This window comes from Dermacentor variabilis, chromosome 3 (assembly GCF_050947875.1).
Source record: "Dermacentor variabilis isolate Ectoservices chromosome 3, ASM5094787v1, whole genome shotgun sequence".
Lineage (NCBI taxonomy): Eukaryota > Metazoa > Arthropoda > Arachnida > Ixodida > Ixodidae > Dermacentor > Dermacentor variabilis.
Genome location: NC_134570.1, coordinates 92,472,020 through 92,496,098, shown reverse-complemented (window position 1 = coordinate 92,496,098; position 24,079 = coordinate 92,472,020). Strand labels below are relative to the sequence as shown.

General features: G+C 49.0%; 1 protein-coding gene across 1 annotated transcript in view; it reads right to left on the bottom strand.

The window, feature by feature from the left end:
* Nucleotides 1-23,873, bottom strand: part of LOC142576051 (pleckstrin homology domain-containing family G member 5-like) — a 747,630-nt gene extending 723,757 nt beyond the window's left edge. Inside the window, exon 1 of the mRNA XM_075685967.1 lies at nt 23,214-23,873. Within this exon, the coding sequence (XP_075542082.1) occupies nt 23,214-23,385 (172 nt within the window). The 5' untranslated portion in view covers nt 23,386-23,873. The remainder of the gene's footprint in view (nt 1-23,213) is intronic.
* Nucleotides 23,874-24,079: the final 206 nt, after the last annotated feature.

Here is a 24,079-nt window from a genome sequence, read left to right as displayed (position 1 = left end):
CCTGACCGCCAACTCTTTGCGATGTTAAAATAAACAAGTTGTTTTGTTGTTACCAGTCGACTCATGCTTTGCCGGGACCTTCGGATGCTTCCAGGTGTACCCCAGGCCGCCAGGCCAACGCTACCCTTGGGGCTTGCGACCCAGGTGCAACCACGGGCGTCAGCGCCGAGTTCCCAACAAGTCGTACCATCGGTGCGACCACAACAACCGTTGCCATCGGTGGGATTCAAACAACTGTCTGCCAGCGGTGAGATCGCGACAACGGAGGCCAGCAGCGAAGAGATGCAGTTGACTGTATGCTGAGCAGCTCATCGACGATCCGGGAGCAGTGCAACGAGCCCTGTGTGATGACTGGTTGCCTGCAGCGGAACGACTGCGCTGAACTCTTGGCTGCGAGGTTTGGTGAGTGCGGGACTTTCTTCTTCTGAGCTTTGCCAGGCTTTTGTTAGTGTCAGAAACAGAGCTGGTAATTGTGGTTGTCGTTGCTGCCGGGTTAGTTTGCGGCAAGACAATAGTAAGCAGTAGAGAAAGCAGCATTCAGAGCAGCCATGGATTTGAAGTCGTTGCGCAAACCGAAATTGCTGGAGCTTGCAAGAGAGTTGGGTCTGGATGTCTCAGACAAACTAAGAAAACCTGAACTGCTAAGGGCTATTCTTGAGTTAGAAGCTGAGGATGACGAGCTGTCGGAATGCCTTGAGACCATTGAGGAGAGGGAGACTGCAAAAAGACAGGAGCGCGAACTTAAAGAACAGAAAGAGCGAGAGCAACAAGAGCGCGACCGTCAACACGCTTTGGAAATGAAGCGTCTCGAGATAGAGATCGAACGCGCTCGTAATGGAAGTCAGGCACACGGTGCAGGAGAACGCGTATTGTTCAAAATGACTGACCTGATGCGGCCGTTTAAGCTTGGAGAGGACATTGGTTTGTTCCTGGTTAACTTTGAGCGAACGTGCGAGAAGCAGGGGTTCTCTCGGGAAACGTGGCCACAGCGCTTGCTCACTTTGTTACCCGGCGAGGCGGCCGACGTAGTCGCTCGCTTGGATAGAGAGGAGGCAGAGGATTTCGACAAAGTGAAATCGAGTCTGCTAAAAAAGTACAGGCTGTCAGCGGAGGCTTTCCGTCGGAAGTTTCGGGAAAATGAGAAAGGCAGAAGTGAGTCATACACAGAGTTTGCGTACAGGCTTATGTCAAACATGCAGGAGTGGCTCAAAGAAGAGAAAGCGTTTGGTGACCACGATAAAGTTCTGCAGTGTTTCGGGCTAGAACAGTTTTATAGTCGGTTACCGGAGAACGTGCGGTACTGGGTCTTGGATAGGCCAGACGTTTGTACGGTGGCTAAAGCCGCTGAGCTAGCCGAGGAGTTTGTGACGCGTCGGGCTCGCGGAGCTAAGGACGGTCAAAAGGGTGAATTTGGCTCGAAGTTTGAGAGGCCGAAGTTCACACCCATGCGAGCAAAGGGGAACACGCGTAGTGCGGATGCGAGTGAAAGCAGTCCGACCAAACGTAAAGAGACGGCGGCAGCCGAAGCCGAACGCAGAAAGCGGTTCGAGATGAGGCAAGCGCGCGTGTGTTATACGTGCCAGAAGCCGGGTCACTTTTCGGCGCAGTGTCCGGAAACAACACCAAAAGTTGTGTTTTTTTCATTATGCAGCACTGACGAGAACATGAAGCTTCTCGAGCCTTACATGCGAAACCTCCTCGTGAACGGGAAAGAGTGCCGAGTGCTTCGCGATTCCGCAGCTACAATGGATGTAGTTCACCCGTCTTACGTAGAACCCCATATGTTCACGGGCGAGTGCGCATGGATCAAGCAAGCCGTGGAAGCTCATAGCGTGTGTCTGCCAGTAGCAAAAGTGCTTATTGAAGGACCTTTCGGAGCGCTTGAGACGGAGGCGGCAGTGTCATCTATGCTGCCCCCCCAGTACCCGTACCTATTTTCAAACAGGTCCGATCACCTCCTGCGCGAGAAGGGGCTTTTGTTTGGTGAGGCTAGCGTTCAGGCCTTAACCAGATCGAAGGTTCGGGAGCTCGCTGCAAAGGCGGTAGTTGCGGGGCCGACGTTATCGAACAATGAAAAGGGGTCAGAGGTGCAGCAAGCTGACGAACTGAATAAAATTGAGCCTGTAGCGTTGAAGGCGCCAGATAATGGAGAGGAAATGCCCGACACGGGAAAGTTAGAAGAGCTATCTACAGATTTGCTCATCGCGCCTACGTCAGACGGACTTAATAGGTTGCTAAAAGTCAGCCGGTCGGCTTTGATAGCCGAGCAAAAGAAGGATGGTAGCCTGGAAAACGTGCGCTGCAATGTCAAAGAAGGTATCGCCAGGAAACATGCGCGTTTTGTGGAAAGAGGTGGAGTCCTGTACCGGAAGTATCTAGACCGCCGAGGAGTGGAGTTCGATCAGCTGATCGTGCCTCAATGCTATCGTCAGGATCTGTTGCGCTTGACGCACGGGGGTTCGTGGTCCGGACACCTAGGAGTTAAGAAAACTAAGGACCGTCTCTTGCAAGAGTACTATTGGCCAGGGTGTTTTCGGGACGCAGACCATTTCGTGAGGACATGTGACACTTGTCAGCGGGTGGGCAAACCAGGGGACAAATCAAGGGCGCCGTTGAAATTGGTACCTATCATTACGGAGCCTTTTAGACGGCTCGTTATTGATACAGTGGGACCTCTGCCGGTAACAGCCACGGGGTACAGACACATTTTGACTGTGATCTGCCCAGCGACAAAGTTCCCTGAAGCAGTGCCGCTTAAAGAACTCAGCTCAGTTGAGATAGTCAATGCACTACTGTCCATATTTGCGCGAGTTGGTTTTCCTGCGGAAATCCAATCAGATCAGGGCACAGTGTTTACTAGCGCTTTGACGACAACTTTTCTCGAAAGGTGTGGGGTAAAGCTGCTACACAGCTCAGTGTACCACCCACAGTCGAATTCCGTTGAGAAGCTCCACTCCGTCATGAAGCGCGTGTTGAGAGCATTGTGTTTTGAACATCGAACTGACTGGGAGCTGTGTCTGCCTGGGGTGATGTTTGCATTAAGGACCGCGCCGCATGCGGCTACGGGGTTTTCGCCAGCTGAGCTGGTGTACGGTCGCTCGCTTCGGTCTCCGCTTCGCATGCTTCGAGAATCGTGGGAAGGCAGGGGCGACGACCCAGTCGTGGTGGAGTACGTGCTTAAGCTCCTCGAACGCTTAAGAAGGGCACAGGAGTTGTCAGGTGAAGCAATGGCAAAGGCCCAGCAGAGGGCCAAGGTTTATTATGATCGGACAGCCAGGGCCCGTCGTTTTGAGGTGGGCGATGAGGTCATGATATTGCGCACATCGCTAAACAACAAACTAGACGTGCAGTGGGAGGGCCCAGCACGAATTGTTCAGAAACTGTCGGACGTTAACTACGTGGTAAGTCTGCCAGGAAAGCGGAAAGCACAGCAAGTTTACCACTGTAATCTGCTCAAACCTTATAGACAAAGGGAAGCAGTGGTGTGCATGATGGTAAACGTTCCTGAAGAGCTTCCGGTCGAGCTTCCGGGAGTAGGCTCAGTGACGAACAGGGAAGACACCGGTCAAGTCATTAGTGACCTTATCAGTGGAGCATCGCTGTCGCCTGAGCAGAAAACCGAACTACACCAGCTATTACAAGAGTTTCAAGGTCTGTTCTCTGACAGGCCTGGTAGGACTTCTGTCCTTACTCATGACATAGAACTTACCTCCCCAGAGCCAGTACGATCCAAGGCGTACCGGGTGTCACCCCGCCAGAGCGATATTATGGAGGCTGAGGTAAAGAAAATGCTACAGCTCGGTGTTATTGAGGCAGGTGAGAGTGATTATACCTCCCCTTTGATTTTAGTTGAGGTACCGGGCAAGGAACCTCGTCCTTGCGTCGACTACCGCAGGCTTAATTCCATCACTAAGGATCAAATTTATCCGATCCCTAACATCGAGGAGCGCCTCGAGAAAGTTAGTAGCGCTCAGTTTATTTCCACCCTAGATCTTGTCAGGGGTTATTGGCAGGTTCCACTTACAGAAGAGGCTAGTAGGTATGCGGCGTTCATTTCACCAATGGGAACATTCCGTCCTAAAGTGTTGAGTTTTGGTTTGAAGAACGCGCCATACTGTTTTTCAAGCCTCATGGATAAAGTGTTGCGGGGACAGCAAGAATTCGCTTTACCGTATCTAGACGACGTAGCGATATTCTCCGCATCCTGGTCTGAGCATATGGCACACTTGCGGGCAGTGCTAACCCGCCTGCGCGAAGCGGGCTTGACAGTAAAGGCTCCTAAGTGCCAGTTAGCACAGGCCGAGGTTGTCTACCTCGGTCACGTGATTGGTCAGGGTCGTCGCCGCACCCTCTGAAATAAAAGTGGCCGCTGTGCGAGACTTTCCGCAACCGCGCACGAAGACCGATATTCGGTCGTTCTTAGGTGTCGCCGGCTACTATCAGAGGTACATCCCCAGGTACTCTGATATCGCGGCTCCCCTGACGGATGCTCTAAGAAAAACAGAGCCTCAAACAGTCGTCTGGGACGAGACAAAGGAAAGAGCTTTTAGCGCCCTAAAGAGTGCCCTAACAAGCCAGCCTGTGCTACGATCGCCAGACTATACAAAAGGGTTCGTTGTTCAGTGCGATGCTAGTGAGCGAGGCATGGGCGTTGTACTGTGCCAACGGGAAAATGGAGAAGTAGAACACCCCGTCCTGTATGCTAGTCGTAAGCTGACCAGTCGTGAGCAGGCGTATAGCGCCACCGAGAAAGAGTGTGCATGTCTCGTGTGGGCCGTTCAGAAATTGTCATGCTATCTAGCCGGCTCGAGGTTTATCATTGAGACGGATCACTGCCCTCTCCAATGGCTGCAGACCATCTCTCCCATAAAATGGCCGCCTCCTGCGCTGGAGCCTCGCTTTGCAACAATATTCCTTTGAGGTGCGTTACAAAAAGGGGAGTCTCAACGGTAACGCCGATGGCTTAAGTCGAAGCCCCTAACGTAGGAATCAGCCTCAAAATTGTTTGTTACTGATGTTTTTCTTCCTGAGGCAGGATTTTTTTAACATATTGCTTTTGTTTAGTGTTTCAAAGTGATGATATGCTTTTTAGTGCAATTTTCCAATTTGTGGACGCGTTCTGAGTGATGCTAGACTACTGTAAGGAACTAGGCAGTGGTAAAAAAGGGGAAAGAGCCTGGCAGGGCTTAGTGAGGGTTGTGCCGTGCTTGCTGACTGAGCGGTTGAGTTTCAGCGTAGTTCTAACGCTTGCCGGGAACAAGAACAAAAATGTGAACTCTCCCGAAGTCACTTTGCAGTGTCCTGTGCGAACCTGAACGAGAGAACGAGGCCTTCTCTGTGCGCTGCGCTCAAGAAACGTCGAGGGACGCCCGACTTCGGTTATGAGCATCATCGAGCGACATCCCTCCGGACAGCGGATGCAGTCCCCTGTCCATCGGGATCTCCTTCCCCCGGCGGGGCGGTCTGTTACGTTTCGCCTACGACGCGCGGTTTAGCCGGCGCGACTGCAACAAAGCGGCAGACATTTTGGCCCGTTCGGCGTCGCGGCTACGCTCCCCGCCAAGCGCGTCCAGGCATGTTCCGATGCCACGTGTCTTCATGTGCGTGTGTGAGTGTATGTGCCATTGTGCCCGACCGGCGGCGCTACGACAGCAGGGGTCACCTTCTCCTCCCAGCCATTGTGCCCGACCGGAGGCGATACGAGAGTAGGAGTTACCTTCTCCTCCCAGCCATTGTGCCCGACCGGAGGCGATACGACAGTAGGAGTTACCTTCTCCTCCCAGCCATTGTGCCCGACCGGAGGCGCCATGACAGTATGCGTCACCTTATCTCATTGTACAATCACGTGCTCGTCTATTGAGGGGTTCCTTCTTGCCCTCAACTGCGAGAGTATAAAAACAGCTGCCCCCGGACGAAAAAAAAAGAGGGCTCCGATTTCTTCTGTTGAGTAAAGTGCTCTCCCGTCTCTCTACTTCGGTCAACCTGACCGCCAACTCTTTGCGATGTTAAAATAAACAAGTTGTTTTGTTGTTACCAGTCGACTCATGCTTTGCCGGGACCTTCGGATGCTTCCAGTTGTACCCCAGGCCGCCAGGCCAACGCTACCCTTGGGGCTTGCGACCCAGGTGCAACCACGGGCGTCAGCGCCGAGTTCCCAACAAGTCGTACCATCGGTGCGACCACAACAACCGTTGCCATCGGTGGGATTCAAACAGTTTACACACCGGCCCGTTTGGCCGATCTATACTTCTACGCAAGATATGGGCAAAAAGTATATGAAACGTCCCATGAAACCTCCTATGAAACGTCGCCCGCATTGGATTCGCCAATTAGAACAATGGGAGAACAGGAATATAGCTCTTCAGCTTCGGTCTGCCAGCGTCTGGGACTACTCGTCTTTGCCAAGGCTGTCAGGCCGGTGACATTTCAACGAGAAAATTTGTCCCTTGCCAGAACCCTATATACATGCTCGACAAAGAGCCTGACGATGTTGACACTGTAGGTACGGGCAACCCCATTTTCTTCCCCCGTCCGAGAACGATTGAGGGCGTGACATACTTAAACAGACAGTAAAGGCAATCACGAAGTCAATGTGGACTGTTAAAATACCATTCCAGAAATTCGCAGGCGCTAGTTGGAATCGGCTGGCGCAGGACAGGGGTAATTAGAGTTCGCAGGCAGAGTCCTTCGTCCTGCAGTGGACATCAAATATGATGATGAAGGGTCCGGTCCGCATACCTTTAGAGCAATTCAAGTCACCCTCCCTGAGCGGGGAGCGGTGACGTCCCATATACGCCATCACCGCCCTTTATTGTCGTCAGTGAGTAAAACGGCGCACGACAGATGGCGCTACGGTTTTCTGGGCAAAACGAAAACGCGCGGCCATGGAGAAACCGAGCCAAAGACAGAGCGTTCGATTAGCCGCTGCAGCTGCTCCTGGTAAAGTGGCGAACAGCGTTTGGGAATCCCGCAGCATTACGTTGACGTGGCATTCTCCACTGACTGCAGCTTGTGTAAGTTTCGCGAGCCAACAAAACGAGCACAGCACCGCGCGATAACGAAACTACCGAAGCACGAAAGCGCTGGCGGCGCAGAGTAGGAGAAATCGAAAGGTGACGCCAGTCGGTTCATTTTTCGAAATATTAAATAGAACTGGAAAGTAAATTTTTTTCTTTCATCTTATAATGCAATAAAATTATCTCTTTATTACGAGTGGTTCAGTAGGCACTCTGGTGCTAGGGACAGAATTACACGAGGAGCGCTTTGGTCATCGAACTCATGCACCGGGGTCGCCTCCGTGTGCGGCATTTACCTCCATTTCTCGATCATTAAAGCTCTGTTCACGATAATATCGACGCCTTAGGCGTTCTCGCGAGCACTAATCTTTCGCTTTAGCTTCACTTATTAATCTTTAAATTACGGGGTTTTGCGTGCCTAAACCACGATCCGATTATGAGGCACGACGTATGTGGGAGAGTCGGGAAATTTGGACCACCTGGAGTTCCTTTAACGTGCATCTGAATCTCGAACACGGGTGCTATCGCATTTCGCCCCCATCGAAATGCGGTCGCCGTGGCCGGGATTCGATCCCGCGACCTCGTGCTTGACTTGTTATTTGCCTTTAATGTCACTTGAAGAGCGTCTCAGCAACGCAACGTCGTCGTCGACGCCGCCGAGGGCGCCCCCTGCACGTCGAACGAGGAGCTACAAAGGGCGTCTGCATGCACGCACCGCTCAGCTCGGTCAGCACGCACGGCGATCGCACGCCAGCGGCAACGCCCGTGTTTCGATCGTTTACAGCGCGTTGTACGGCGAACGTGCGCCCCCGCGCCAGTCGCAGTCGAATGGCGAAAGTGTAAGCGAGCGGCGGAACATTACTGCTGCACCGTTGTTTTTATCCTCGTTTTTCTTTTTCTTCTTTTTTTTCATTCGTTCCAGTCCGGCCCCCAACTGTGGTTACTTTTCCTGTACCCTCTTTTCGTCCTTCGCCACGCGATATAAAAAAAAAAAAAAGCAGAGCTATACACGCGGCATGCCCGAGCACCCGTCAAAAGGCGACGCCAGGGTCACTTTTGTGCCTAATGAACCGCACTCACCGACACACACACACACACACACACATAGATATATATTACATGTGTAACTATATACCGACGCCAAATACACGCAGCCGTCAGCCCGCGGTGGTTTTTTTTTCCTCGAACACGGAGAGCCACGCCGTAAATGCATGCCTACGCGTGTGGCGCGAAGTCATCAGCGCCAGGGAACGCATACACGAGTACATAACGTACATAACACCGCGTCGAGAGTTGCGGGCGTAAACACGCTTGCGAGCGGTAAAAGAAGGGACAAAAATCCGGTAAAGCGTTAATGGCCCATGACGACGAGGTGACATCGCCGCATTCCTCGATTAAGCGCCGGCGACGAAAACATCGGGACTCTGCCACGCGATTATGCTCGAAGAAAGAAAGAAAGAGGGAAAGAGAGAAGGGTGTAACGGCTTTGTAAACAGAAAGCGGAACCAAGAAAGGCTTCAGCTAGCTTCAGCGAATTTACAATTTTCACCAACAAAAATTATGAAGTCTTCTTCTTCTTCTCCTTCTTCTTCTTCTTATTATTATTATTCAAGCGGCAGTAAACAGAAGTCATTACGTAAATGGCGAATGCGTATGATGTTCAATCAAGGCAGAGCGGCGAAGCCCTACACGCAATGAAGTCACGGACAGTATTTCGTTGTCTCATACTTCAAGGTAAGTAAGCAAAGAAACAAGAAGGAAACGGAAAAAGAAAGAAAGAAAGAAACAAAGAAAGAAAGAAGGAAAGAGAAAATGGAAGGAAGGAACTTTAAAGCAGGCCTTGGAACCACTAATGTAATCTGCAAGCGTGTACATTGGCACCTATTGTCGTCAAAACACAGTATTGATTAGCACCCCAGTTTCCGACCAGTTGCATATCAAGAGCTTAATTTCAGTGGGAGTATTTTCTTTTTGTTACCCGCTTGCAATGGGTTCATTGTTACGTACTGCCATAGCATCAGCGCTGCGGATGTTTGGACACCGAACCTCCACTTCTCCAACCTACCTCCGTTCTGCTGCGCTGCTGTTCCCGAGTTTAAAAAGAAAAGTCGCAGTTTCGCTCGAAAGGCGAAGCAAATTACTAGAAAGCTATACGAAATAAGAATAGTAGTTTTATCTGTCATATAAACTTGTAAACGTTCGCTTAACTAAATTACCAAGCATAGTGTCACGCGCGCACAAGCAAACATGAACACACCTCACTCAATGACCGCACACAGTCACTGTCAAAACATTGGAGTGAGGAAACGCGGCAGCAGCAGCTAGTGAATTTATGTTCCTGTTGTCTCTCGCTTCAGCGTGAACTAAGTGGGGAGAACACAGTGCACACAAATCTATCAGCACTCGGCGCACTCCGTCCCTATCGCAGATCACTTCCAAGTACAACATTATCAACCCTCGTAGTACAACATTATCCCCCGCCCCACCTCGCCCAGTGCCTTGCGCGTGATGGAAGACGGCGTGCTTCCTCCTCGCTTTTCTCCCTTGCGAGCGCGAGATTGAGCCACCAGCGTCGGCTCACTCTCGCACGCTTTCACTTGCACAAGCAGCGCACAAGTGGCGCAGCGGCGCAGTTATCGCATTTGGATTTTATGCGGAACATCACGGCGACGCCGACTGCGTACATGCACCTGTAATAAAAGAAAGAAAGAAAGAACGAACGAACGAAAGAAAGAAGGGAAGAATAAGGCTGCACCAGATTTGTTACCTTTCCCTGGTGGAGGGTAATGACAGGAAAGCGAAAAATGGAAAGGGTTAAGAAGTGCAGCGCGCGCAACGGCGGCGTTCCCCGTGCATTCAATGTTGCGCTGACTAAACGTTAAAGCGAAGGACGACGTTTGGGGCGGCACGAACAAAGGCGGCATCGCGCACTTAAGCCACTGACACCCACTCAGAAACGGAGCTTTCCTATTCACTCGCGCGTTTCGTTGATGCCGTGGCAAGCGAAAGTCATAAACCCCTCAGCGCGCGCTGGCGCCGCTAAACACGTGAAATGCGCGAGAACCGACGATACGCACTCGCTCGTTTTCCCATCCGGGACAAGGTCCACCACCGGCCTCTGAAGCGACGCCGAAACGCGAGAACGTCTCTGTAGACAGTCGCACGCGTCGGGACCCTTCAGTTGTTGGCGAATAGCGGTTACACGAGTGCACGCACCGCGCTGTACAGACGTGAATTCGTTACCGGCTCGCTCAGCCACGACTGAATGCAGTCGTATGTGTATACGCGCGAGTGGGACAGATATATCTAATCACGCGCCCTAGTCGCGACTCCCCCTCCCCCCCCCCCCCCGCACCCCTTCGCGAACTTAATATTCCTGCGCAAGACTGCGCACGCTCTTGCGGAGGCACAATGCGAGACAGACACATACGTACGCACTCACGCGGCTCTGTCTTCACCGCGCTTCGCCCCTCGTGCGTCGATCGTCGCGTTTTTCGCGTGCGATGCATTGCGCATTCGCCCGGCGCATGGAACACGCCATGCGCGTATACCGTCGTGGTACCGTCGCTCGCTCGCGGTCGTTGCTGCGTTCGTTGTCTAATCGAGAGCGCGGCAGTCGGAAAGACGGAACACCTCGTCCCGTCCTGCCTGGATTGAGAGCGGGGACGCGACGCCGACGCTTCGGGGACGACGAAGAAAGAAAGGAAGGAAAAGGCCGAGCGAAACAAAGCCAGCTTCGCGTCTCGCCCGAAGTGCGTGCGTGCAAGATCAGAACGTGCACTTCTTCCGCGGGAAGAAAAATAAAGAATTGCGAGATCGATGCTGAAGGCTTCGGACAAACGCGGGCGTATTTGTAATTTGGGTATGACAAATGATTGAGAGTCGTCCCCCACTAAAACGTGCACGTGCGTACGTGAGGATAGAACGGTGTGTATACACTGGGGCGTGACCGGTTTCTAATGAGACACATGCGTATAGACCTTGCTTGTTCCCTGCGTTACGAAAGAATACTGCAGCTGTAAAAACAAAAAAAAAAGAAAATAAAATACTGTCCACGAATTTGATTGGTGATTTATTTATTTATTTATTTATTTGGTGCACTCCTCATTCTGGCAACTCGTTAGTAATCACATGCGTGAACAAGAATGACTTTGTTCTTATCTACATTATGTTTCTACACAAGTCAACGGAGGAGATCTGTAAGCGTGGTAAGCGTACAATCTTTCCATCTGGTTTTCTCATTAACCCTGCCTGCCCGAGAAGTCGAGTAAGATGATAAACAATAATGAAAAGAGAGCGGAAGACATTTACTGTTCGTTGGTCAGTCCCTAGCGTGTAGTTGGTAGGAGCAATATAACATCACGCAGCAACAACAACAGCGATGACAACTTTTTATCACGACGCGAAAAGGGGTGCCGCTCGAAGGAGACGTATATCGAGCAGGGAAAATATCACGAGACTTCCGCATCACGCCGGCGTTTACAGCAATGGATGAGGGTACACTTGAGAGCCGAATAATGTAGGAAACGTATTTTGTACTTTCTTGCAAAACATCACAATAAAACGGAGCCATCGGTATCCTTCGAACCGTCTTCCATCTCCATTGAATACTCATGTGCCCCATAGTACCAACATGTCCTGTCACGCGCACTACGCATACCTCGAGTTGATTCAAGCGCGCCAGCGAGATTTCTTTTTTTTATATGATATAAGGAGATGGTTGACGTACAATTTAAGGCGCCGGCTACTCCTTAGCTCTTGAATGGATCTATCTTACAACATACAGGCTTCAAGATTACATATCAAATAACCTTTTCACACAAGCACCAAGACGTGTAACGCAACGTTTTCACAGTAACACTACGACGTAAGAAACACTTGGTACATACAATATACAAGTTAAATGTCTCCACAGTTATGTAGAAAAATGTCTCAAAAATACAAATCATACTGCCGCCTAATAACACAGTCTCTAGTCAGCGGGTGGTACATACTTTGTATAAATGACTTATCACCTATAGTGACAACAGAACAGACACTCAATATAACATAATCCACAAACACACATATATATACAGCGACTCTCATATATATATATATATATATATATATATATATATATATATGTGTGTGTGTGTGTGTGTGTGTGTGTGTGTGTGTGTGTGTGTGTGTGTGTGTGTGTGTGTACGGCTTTCATTTCAGCGTGAATTATCGTGTGTGTGGGGGTGTGTCTATTTATTATCTCAATTATCGATGCCAACATTTTCCGTTCATCTGGAAATGAAAGGTCGTGGAAAAACTGGCAATAACAGTTGCCAACGTTCTTTTCCCATATCAGCCACTTAGTCAGCCAGTGAGTGAGTGAGTGAGTGAGTCAGTCAGTCAGTCAGTCAGGCAATAGGATACTTAGTATTTGATACATTTTAAACCAACTCTGCTTCGGTCAGGTGCCCTTAAACTTAAGTACATGAGTTTTTCTTTATTATTATTATTTTACATTCTGCCTGCGCCAAAATGCGGCTGCAGCTGGCAGGAGTCGAACTTGCGACCTTAAGAAGCCGAAGTAAGGCATCCTGGCGGATATCCTCAGATGGCAACTACACCAGGACGAAAACTAGGTCCTGCCCGTATATGTAGTTTATAAAACATTTTCGACCCAAACAGCCTTGCATTTGCGCCTGTTCCTTTCTAGCAAGAGAAATTTCGTCCTTCCTACGACGTCCAATATCAACGAAACGACAAGCTTCAGTAAGTGCCTTCCAGCAAGGCTATTTCCTAGACTACTTTTAATTCCGCAGCTCATCCGCTGCCTCCTCTGAAGATATCGCGAAATTTTACGAGCTCAAGCGCTATAATGCGGGAAGGCGAATTCCAACACGTTCCTTCCTTACTGCTCTAATTCTATTCAAATTGCGAGGCAGCCTCAGTGAGCCCGACGTGTCGTGCGTGCCTGAACAACGGAAAATCTGGCGAGTAAAGTTAAACAAATGTTTTATATTGCAGGGAGCATGGGAGCGATCGACAGTCCAGGCCATGTGAAGACAGGACTCGCATTCATTATCCGTATACAGCGGACACTGCAGTGCGACGCCGAATACAGCTCCAAGACAGATTATAAAGTGTACTCGCGATCGCTCGATTGCTGTGGATCCCACGGTAAAACACTATTGTGCGACACGGCGTAAAGCTAATGCAAGCACTTCAAATGGCAATCCGTTGCAGCTCCGTCACTTTGTTGTGAAAAAATACGAATCGGTTACAAGAAAAACAAATTGTCGAGTGAACACTTCCCGTGGCACTCGTCGCCGGCAGTTTCGTTAAATGAAAGAAAGAACTGGTGCGTATAGAGTCACGCGTTGAGGCCGTAGCGCCGAGGATCGAAAACTTGTCTCGAAAAAAAAAAATAAAGACAGCGCCCAGTGATTGCCACAATTATGGACGGTGCGTCATGGCTAAATTCTGCGACAAATACCGGCATCAAAGCGGGATGGCGCAGACGAGCAACACGGGAACTTATGTTCGTATCAGCCTCAAACACCCTGGTCATTGAAAGACAACGCCATCGCGATCGCCTATACACTTATTAGTTTCGTATATGCCCGACTGCACGATGTACATCATTTGTTATATATATATATATATATATATATATATATATATATATATATATATATATATATATATATCCGTGCTGCACCACACACCTTCACCTTTGTATGTAGTTTGGCTGTGCAGTGCATGTTCCCGTGGTGATCCATACTGCACCTGCAGGCCACTTGATGGTGAGCGCATAACTGTTTTTGTTTCCCAAAGCGTTTCGAACTTGAGGAGTATATCGCATAGGAAGTGCCTAAAACAGCCCATATATGTATTGTGCCTGGCACTCGCTGGCAACGTAGTCGGTACACTTTTGACAAAAACGTGTAATGCATGCGCGATGTTTGTTCCGCGTGTGTCCCTCGATGCGTCATCGCATTCATCGGCAGCGGCACGCCGTAATCCGAGCATCCCGACAAACCTCTACTGTCTACAGCTTTCATAACCGAGTCCCTCTCCCTCTCCGTCCCTCTCTGTACGCAATGCTCACCCTTTCCCACGCCATATAGGCAATGGTGCGAATTGCACTCGCAACCACTGCGCCGGAATGTAATAGCGCTGCTGTACAGAGGTTTACAGAAGCGATCGCAAGTAATATGGATCCATAAATTACCGTTCCCCCATATCCACTTTATTTCATTGAGTCGTTAAATCAATCAATCGAGCAGTCAGTCAATGTGCACATTAAGCTGGAGCTTCGAAGGAGTGGCAGCGCGTGTACCGTACACGCATCGTCTATCATGCAATGCTACAGCGCTAACGAAAATAACTGCGTCCGCACTAAAGCTGCTCAATGTCGACCAGTCACCGCATCAGCGAGCTTTTTTTTACTCTGCGTACATGCGTGAGGATAGGGTTAAACTGCGGAGCGAAATGCGCATGCAGCCGCAAGTTTCTGCAAAAGAACTCAAGTGCCCTTCCACGCTGAGAAGAAGGATGACCAGCGAAGCTGTGTACGTGGGCCCCTTAATGGCGAACTGCCCCTCCGCCCCGGGTCGGCATGGCATTGCACAATCTTCGGTATCGGCCCACGTATGGGGAGTGCCTAACGCCTGGTTCATCTCCGCCGCGGGTAGGGTCGGCATCGCACTATCTTCGGGATCAGCCCACGTATGGGGAGTGCTTAACGCCTGCTTCACATCCGCCGCGAGTCGGCCCGGCATTGCACTGTCTCTGGGATGGGCCTTGCTGCATTCTCTAGGGTAGCGTGCTCCACCGCTGCCGATCAGTTCTTGCGACGCCTGTTTATCGAAGCTCGACCGACGGTGCTATTGGGTAGCGTGGCGTTGTCGGCGGGCTGCAGGCATCCGGTAGACCATGGCGACCAGGCAAAGACGAGACGATGGCTAGTGCGAAACTTGCACCGTTTATTCAATGGTTGGTGAAAGATGGAGAGGAAAAGAAGGAATTGAAGAGTACATTGCGGGGCCCTTTAAATAGGCCCACTAAAGTCGTAGGTGGGATCTTGCTCACGTCAACGTCACGTGATAAGCACTGAGTTCTACGGTGCTTGGCGGCGGCGCCCACTCACCCGGCGACCTTTCACGAGCTCGCCTCCGCAGGTGGCAACCAGCAGGCCCGGGATCGTAGGCGCTTATCCTTTCTTCTAGGCAACGTTGGTTCGCGGAAGTTCTCCTGTATAGCTTGACAGTTCGTGGAAAGGGCTTCTGGTTGTGGATAGGCGGCTGATCCATTGTACCAGTTGACGTCTTCACGAGCGTGCCTCCGCTGGCGGCAGCCCGGGGGTCTTGTCTGGTTCGCGGAAAGGGTTTGCAGACACACACACACGAAGGGGCCTGTAAGCACTGCGGGGCCCTGCCAAATGGGTCATCCACTCGAGACAACCATGGCAAATTAGGAATCCATCCTTCGTTTCGATGAGGCATGGTGATAGAGCATCGTTTTTGCCCGGGTTGTTACGCGCCAACCGTAGCAGCCCACGTATGGGGAGTTTTTTGCTTACCACAACGGCACGAAAATTTCTTTGGGCGGTAGAGGTATGCAGCTTCGCTGTAAAACCGTCGACCTGCGCTAAGTGTGCGTACGGTCAGCGTCTCCTACGTCAGCGGTGGAGGCGGGGGGAGTGCGACGCCGAGGAGAGGGCGTTCTGGCGGTCACTGAAAGTGTATGGGGAGGTACCGGTACGGTTCAAGACATTCCAGAACATACTACACCGGCCTAGGGAGCTTGGTGACCTCGTTTGAGCGATGGGTCCGACCACGGCCGAACGCCAAAGAGGAACTTAACTCACTATAAGGAATTCCGCTTGTTGAGCTTCCATAGTGAGTACGCTCCCTTCACCTTACCCACTTCCGCAAATAGAATTACAGACACAGCTTAACCCATTAGCGCCCAACATATCACATACGCCACGCTACTTTGTTTTGATACTTCAAAATTCTTATTTAGGCGCGGGAACGATATATAGATATATACATAAAGGTAGACAGGCAACCATACGAGCTTCCACTTTGCCAAAGTACACACGTGCTAAGAGAGAGGAGGATTAAAAAGAGGCAAAGAGGGAGAGGGTGAACACTTGGGTGCACAGGAGGACTAAAAACGGCCACTCAGGTCGGCGCACTTCCCAGAACTGTGCTAGTGTACGAATAGGTTTCTTTTTATTTTCTTTTCCTCTTTTTTTTTGCACCTTGGAGAATATTTTGACTCGCGCTACGACATCCCCACGCCCCTCTCTGCAGGCAACATTAAAACGGCTAGACTGACGACCACCATTAACTACTATGCTAATAAAGGTACATCTCAAATGCAATTTCAATATATTTCTTTATATTACAACTGTAAAATCCGTGGCCAGAAATAACGATGGAAAAGTTGTTCTAATTTTCCGTGATTGTCAACTGTGTTTGCGCATTATTACAGAGTTAAACATGCACTATTCTCTCTCTGTCTGTATACGGCTTGTGCTCTAGATATTCAAAGCTCACTGGCGTCACACAGTGTCATCGTGCCTGGTCGGTTATTTTCTTCTTAACGCCGACAGCGACGTTAGATGATGATGATGAGAGGGAGATAGGTACGTTACGGTTGAATGGTAGACATAATTTGTTAGCACAACTTAAAATTTTTAAATTCTTATGGGGGAGGGAGCTGGGGCCAGACCAACCACTGTTGCGTATTGCAGGGTAGAGGCTCGTACTGCTGCCGAGTTGTAGCGGCGCCTGCCTATCGAAGCTCGACCGACGTTACTTATTGGGTAGCGTGGCGTTGTCAGTGGGCTGCAGGCATCCGGTAGACCATGGCGGCCAAGTAAGGGGGGGGGGACGATTTCTAGCGCGAAACTTGCATGGTTTATTCAAAGGTAGATGAAAGAAAATGAGAAGAGCATGAAGTGATCAAAAGTACATTTCAGAGCCCCTTAAAGAGGCTCTCTACAATCGTGGGCGGGATCTTGCTTCCGTTGACGTCACGTGACCGACACAGAAAGAGGGCCCCTCCTCCTCTGCTTATACCGAGCCTGCTGAAAGGAAGAGGTCGGAAATGTATACCCCTGTCCGCCTCTTCTGCGCGTTGCGGGTTCGTGGAAGTTCTCCTCTACGTCCAATTCGAGAAAGGGTCTCTCTAAACTCGCACACCCACACACACATACACGCACAAAAGAGGCCTGTACACTACGGGGCTTCCGGCAGTCAGGCAGACACTCGAAATGGTCATGGCGAATTAGAAGGTCACGCTTCATTTCGACGAGGCCTGGTGGAAGAAGGTCGGGTGAGAGAAAGTTCTTTCTGCACGTGGAGCGAGACGCCAACAATAGCAGGCGAAGTCACGTCTCATTTCGACGAGGCAGGGTGAGATGGTCGGTTGAAATTCCTTTCAACACGTGGTGTCAGACGCCAACCCTAACACCACACACACACACACACACACACACACACATATATATATATATATATATATATATATATATATATATATATATATATATATATATATATATATATATATATAGTCCTCCATAAGGACAGGAACAAAATCCCAATAAGGAAGGGCGTCAGGCAAGGAGATACGATCTCTCCAATGCTATTCACAGCGTTTACAGAAGGTATTCAGAGACCTGGATTGTGAGGAATTGGGGATAAGAGTTAATGGAGCATACCTTAGTAACTTGCGATTGGCTGATGATATTGCCTTGCTTAGTAACTCAGGGGACCAATTTGCAATGCGTGCTCACTGACCTGGACAGGCAAATTAGAAGGGTGGGTCTAAAAATTAATCTGCAGAAAACTAATGTTTAACAGTCTCGGAAGAGAGCAGCAGTTCACGATAGGTAGTGAGGCTCTGGAAGTGGTAAGCGAATACATCTACTTAGGGCAGGTAGTGACCGCGGATCCGGATCATGAGGCTCAAATAGTCAGAAGAATAAAAATGGGCTGGGGTGCGTTTGGCAGGCATTCTCAGATCATGAACAGAAGGTTGCCATTATCCCTCAAGAGAAAGTGTATAACTGCTGTGTCTTACCAGTACTCACCTACGGGGCAGAAACCTGGAGGCTTAGGAAAGGGGTTCTACTTAAATTGAGTACGACGCAACGAGCTATGGAAAGAGGAATGATGGGTGTAGCGTTAAGGGACAAGAAAAGAGCAGGGTGGGTGAGGGAACAAACGCGAGTTAATGATATCTTAGTTGAAATCAAGAAAAAGAAATGGGCAGGCCATGTAATGAGGAGGGAAGACAACCGAGGGTCATTAAGGGCTACGGACTCGATTTCAAGAGAAGGGAAGCGTAGCAGGGGGTGGTAGAAAGTTAGGTGGGCGGATGAGATTAAGAAGTTTGCAGGGACAACATGGCCTCAATTAGCACATGACCGGAGTAGTTGGAGAAGTATGGGAGAGGCCGCTGCCCTGCAGTGGGCGTAGCCAGGCTGGTGATGGAATATATATATATATATATATCACTACCAGCCTGAGTCCTCTCCCACCACTGAGAATCTGGCCTCTCTCGGTGGTGTAATCTTCCTTCGAATAATTGTCGTATACTTCGTTCGCACTAATACTGCTTCGCCTTCCCGACGTAACTGCAGGCTCTTTCTATCTTTTCTTTTTCTTCTTTTTTTCTGTGAGTCCGAGTATAAGCGCTCCTGCGCATGACTGCTGTTGATTATGATTTGGAGTCAAGTCAAGTCAAGTCAGTTTTATTTACATCATTATGATGTGGGTAGGCTCAGGCAAAAAGCGAACGATTTTCGCTTGAGGAAGCCCGAGCCCCCCTACATGGCGTACAGCAAGGTCAAAAGCTTTAAAATAAAGTACAAAATCCACACACACTACATAACAGAATATAATACAAGAAATTCAGAACAGTCAATATAAACTCTTGGTACATGCTCATTAATACACAATGCATAGGTGTTCACAGAGATGAAAATGTCCTTTCCATCACACTTTAACGCAAAGGGAATACAGCGGAACAATTCAGAAAAATTGTTATTAGTGAAATTCAGAACAATGGATATAAACTCGTCGTACATGCTCATTTATACACAATGCATAGATGTTAACAGAGATGCAAATGTCATTCGTGTCAGACTTTAATGCAAAGGGAATACAGCGGCTTACAAAAAATGATTGAATGCGGCTTGGCTTTATTTCGGTTACTGAGTGAATTATACAGGGTGCTTCAACTATCATGCACCAAGACTTAAAAAAAAAGAATAGTTGCATTACTCGAAGAAAACCTAATGCACATAGTTTCCAGCAGAGTGGAGTAGTCACCAGTAATTCTTTCGTTACTGAGATCTAATTCGGTAATTGAAATTAATTATCTAACTCGAGAAGTAATGTCCTAATTCTCAAAGTGTCAATGAGGCATTTGTAGGCACTCCAAAATGACATCTAGCTGCTGTGTTTTCAGGGACGTACTAATTGCGTACAATTTTTTCCGACTCACAAAGAAACCTCACGAAGTATGAAAAATACCACGTGAGTGCGCTCCCACCCGCATCATAGCGCAGCGCCCTCAAATAAGCTGATTGAAAGCAACTGCACTGTCTGTGCATCTCGTTGATAATTGTACGGAAGGAGCCGTAACAGCTGGTTTCACGGCTTCGCAGCTATTCCTTCCAATCTACGTCACATTTGTTATCCGTCTCTCAAGGCCGACTGATCACATTGATAACAAAAGCCCCTTGATAACGCGGCCGAAGCGCCGCTCTGACCACGCACGAAACGCGAAAAGCCATGCGATAGGCATATAATGTTTCAACATCCCGGCTTTGCTCGCACCACATCGCCCGAGTGCGTGCGAAGCTATATTTCGCGCCAGAAACTTACTTCGGACCAAAGCCAAATTAAAGTGACGGTTTTAGTTTTCATGAGAGTATATACTTGCTGCAAAAACAGGCTCGTGACAAAAAAATAAAAGTGAACTAAACAGACAGGGAAGCGACCCACTTCTTGCGAAAAAGCAGAACCGATGCGTTCAAGAAAGTAAATAACCACTTCTAAGTTAGCTGAATCGGCAATCTAGACGCCTGCACAAAAAAAGAAAACATACATCAGATTTTAGTGTGTACTTGTTATCTATGAATTTGTAAGCGCCATTGCGCACCAGCTGCTGCCTAGAGGACGCGTTCGAATAGGTCTCCTTACGCAGTACTGAGTCCGCTCTATCCCGTCTTCAGTGACTTTCTTGATGACCGACGCTCGAATTCTACGCAGACATCCGTTATCCTTGCCTTCAGCTGATCTGACGTCATCGTCCAGATCAAGTAAACATGATCTTTCACATAACCCCGAAGAAATAGAATGGAGAGAGGTCAGGCGACCTAGGCGGCCAATTTACAGGCCTGTGCTTCCAGTCTATTGCGCATGAAAAGTCTCATCCAGCCAGTTTCGTGCTCGGCTGCTGCTGTGTGCTGGTGCTCCATCTTGCTGATATGCACAGAAGCGGAAGAAGTGACAGCGGGACTTCTCTGACAAACTCATCCACCACGCCTGCAAGGATTTCGTCCACGTAACGCTGTCCAGTCTCAGTGTGTGATGGAATAAGATGGGACCGATTATAGCACCGGCGTAAATTCCGCACCCCGATTGCGCTTTACCCAGCGTGCATTGTAGTCACTGCAATAGTGTGCAATATGCAAATTTACCTGACGGTTTCTGTGATTTCGCGCCCACCGCTGCTATCGCTATCTTGCCATCTTCGCCACAAAATCGTATTTCCTTTAATTATCATCGTTCAATAAAAAACCCTTGCTATCTTTGCTCGCCCACGGATAAGCAGCAAAAAAAAAAAAAGAAAAGGAAGTTAAGATGAAAACACTGGCCTTGCATGCGGATTTTGACGTCGAAGAACTGAGCTGTTGCATGGGGTGCCGACTCGTATCGCTGCCCGTGCAGACAGACACACTTTATAAGTTCTTGTGAGTCAGGTTTACAGCGATGAAAAGTTTCTTTCTTTCTTTTTAAAGAACGGTACGGATCAACAAAAGTTAATTTTCTTGCATAATTTTAGCAAGAACAGAGTAAGAACAAGTGGCAATATCTTGTTGAAATGATTTTCAGAATAAAGAACGGCATTTTCCATAGTTGTATGTGGTTACATTGTGCTAAAATGAACACACGTTGTGAATGGGCATTGTATTCCAGGCGCGCGGACTGTTGTTTTATTTTTGTGTTTTTTCGTTCCTCGCAAGCTAGAATCCAGTTACACCACTACAGCTCGTCGAGTGTTTTCTTCAAACTTCTGAGACTTCTGCCTAGCTTTATCATATTTGTCAGTAGATATTGCTTTATTTATTTACTTTTAATACGACTATATGCGATGATTTCTAAATGACACTGAGAAAATGAAAAGAATATCGATAAAGCTAAACGTTTTACGCTGCTTGTAAGCGAGAGAGAGAGAGAAAAAAAAGAAAAAGAGAGTACTCGACGTTCTACGAACGCCCTGCATTACGCGGTGAACACTTGTTTGTGCGCGCGAATCACATATTACCCTTTCTATTTCATTCTTTCTTTTTATTTTCTCTCTCGTTCGCCTCTCCTATACTTTAATATAGCGAACCAGGTGGAACTTGCTAATTCTCTCGTTTCCTTTTAATACCTTTTAAATACTAATACATTATGTGATTTTTAAGCCCGAAAGCAACAACTGTGCTACGATAGACACCTATTGGTTGCTGGAGGTAAGGATTAACTTGGAACGGCTGCGGTTCTTTAACGTGCGCCTAAATCTACAACTGTATACACGTGTGTCTAGCCATTCCGCTCCCTTCGGCACGTGACTGCCGCGGCAGAGAACCGATCCAGTGACCTCGGACGTCTGCGTTCCAATTATAGTATCGCAAATAATAATAATAATAATAATAATAATAATAATAATAATAATAATAATAATAATAATAAAGAAAAGGAACACATTTCGTGCATATTATTGATAAATTTTGCAAATGACGTCCAATCAGAATTGCTCAAGATAAAAGCAAAAAAGAAATTTTCGGCTAGGACTGTTCGTAAAAGTTAAAAAAAAAGAAAATACAAGTGCCAGACAAGCGGTGTGTTGGGCATACTATGTCGCTCGGCTAATGTGGCAAGCAGTGCACTTGGAAACGAAAAGTTTTTGGAATTCGCAGCGCGGCTGTCCACCTTTTGGCGAAATGGTTATCATGTCTACGGTCGGCAGATATGTCCCAGTTCTTAGCCCTCATCGATAAGCACAATCTAGCCTCCTGTAGCTACGACACAATATAACCCCTTCAGTCACTGTGTATTGGTGTATATGCGCGATCTGTTCTTGCCTGTTCTGTCCATGAGTGGCAAGAAAGAAAGAAAGAAACACGGTCATTCAGTCACCAGCCAAACCTAGCTCTGGTTACTGAACGTGATTTCAGTTCACTTTGAAACTGCAGAGTCCGCTGGTAAAAACACGGTCACTAAAGTGCAGGCCCTGACGTGTTTGACGGGAAGTTGAACAGCCCATTTCTGTTAAGCAGTAGTGCTCGTTGCGCCAATAATTTACTTCGTGCATCTGGTTTGAGCTGGTGATGCGGAGTCTTTCAATGAGAAAAACCCGACACGATTGGCTGCATGTATGCATCGATGAATCGAAATGTGATTACTCGGTAATTACGAGGTTACCCGACGTGGTGGCTTATCGACTACGGCCAATTGCGCTGCCATGAGTACGAGGTCGCGGGTTGGACTGCCGACCGCAGCGCGGCCGCAATTACGATAGAGGCGAAATGCAAGTAAGCACGCACGCGTGAATACCGTGCATTGGGTGCCCGTTACAGAAGCCCAGGCGGTGAGGATTATTCCCGAGTCTCCCATCACTAGACGGTGTGCCGCATAACCAGATGGTGGTTATGGCTAGCAAGAACTTAGAATTTAATGTAATTTAGTTACGAACTCTCATTATGAATGGCTGGATGGATGGAAAACCTTTATTGAGAGTCCTGACACACGCGATAATGAATACGCACGAAGAGCCGCTCCACCATCTTCGCTTTCTTACAATAGAGTCCTCGGTACGTTCAAATAATGTTACACGACTTCGAACCAGCTATTCACACTGGATCACGATTCGTGACCGAAGGAGATGTAGCAAAAATAGAATATCGGAATTTACTGTCGCACTCACCAGTGCTGAATCGCCGGCGCATGAGCAGGTTGATAGCCGTCTGAAATCCGTCCAGACGTCCCTGCACGTGTTGTTGTTGGTGCTGTTGCTGCGGTGTCGAACCAGGCTGAGCGCCCAGGGCTGTCGCCGACACGCACGCGGCGTTGGCCATGGGCGAGACGCTCGAAGGCATCGCGAGGCCGACTCCGGGAGTAACCCCTCACGCACACGTCCACGACCACAAGCCGACGGGGGCAACGACACGCCGAAAACACCGGACGCGCATCGGAACCACTTTTCTTTCGCGCGTCGGAAACGCTCTCGCGGAAGAGACGCCCACCGCCGCCGTAAACTTACGGACCTCTTTTTTCTTTTCCGAAGGCTTGTTTTGTCGCCGCCTGCCACCGGCGTTCGCCTATCGCCCGGCTTGCTTTCTTCCTTGCTTTATTTGCGAGTCTGGCGTGTCTCGAGCTGCCTGACTAGCGCCGGCTCATTAGCGACTAGATCTCGCTCTGCCGCCGCCGCTCCGCAGTTCCTGGAAGTCCCCGGCCCCACTACTCACGCCACAGGAACACTTTCACTCACGGGAACCACGTCTGTGCTGCTTTGTGCTTCCCGTCGACGTTTTTCGCAACCGCGCGCCGCCGAACAAACCGAGGCGCTTCACGGGGACGCCTGAAATGTCAGCGCATTCACTTCTTTACGAAGTCGCTCTTCCATTACAGACGACGGCCGAGGAAGGTAGCAGACGACAAAGTTGTGTCTGAGCGGCTTCTTTCGCTGCTCTAAAAAAAGAAAGAAAAAGAACTCAACGACGCGCTGACAGTGTCGATTCCCGCTGCCTCCGCGAGGCGACGACTGTTTTGCTCGAGGGAGGGACGATATAG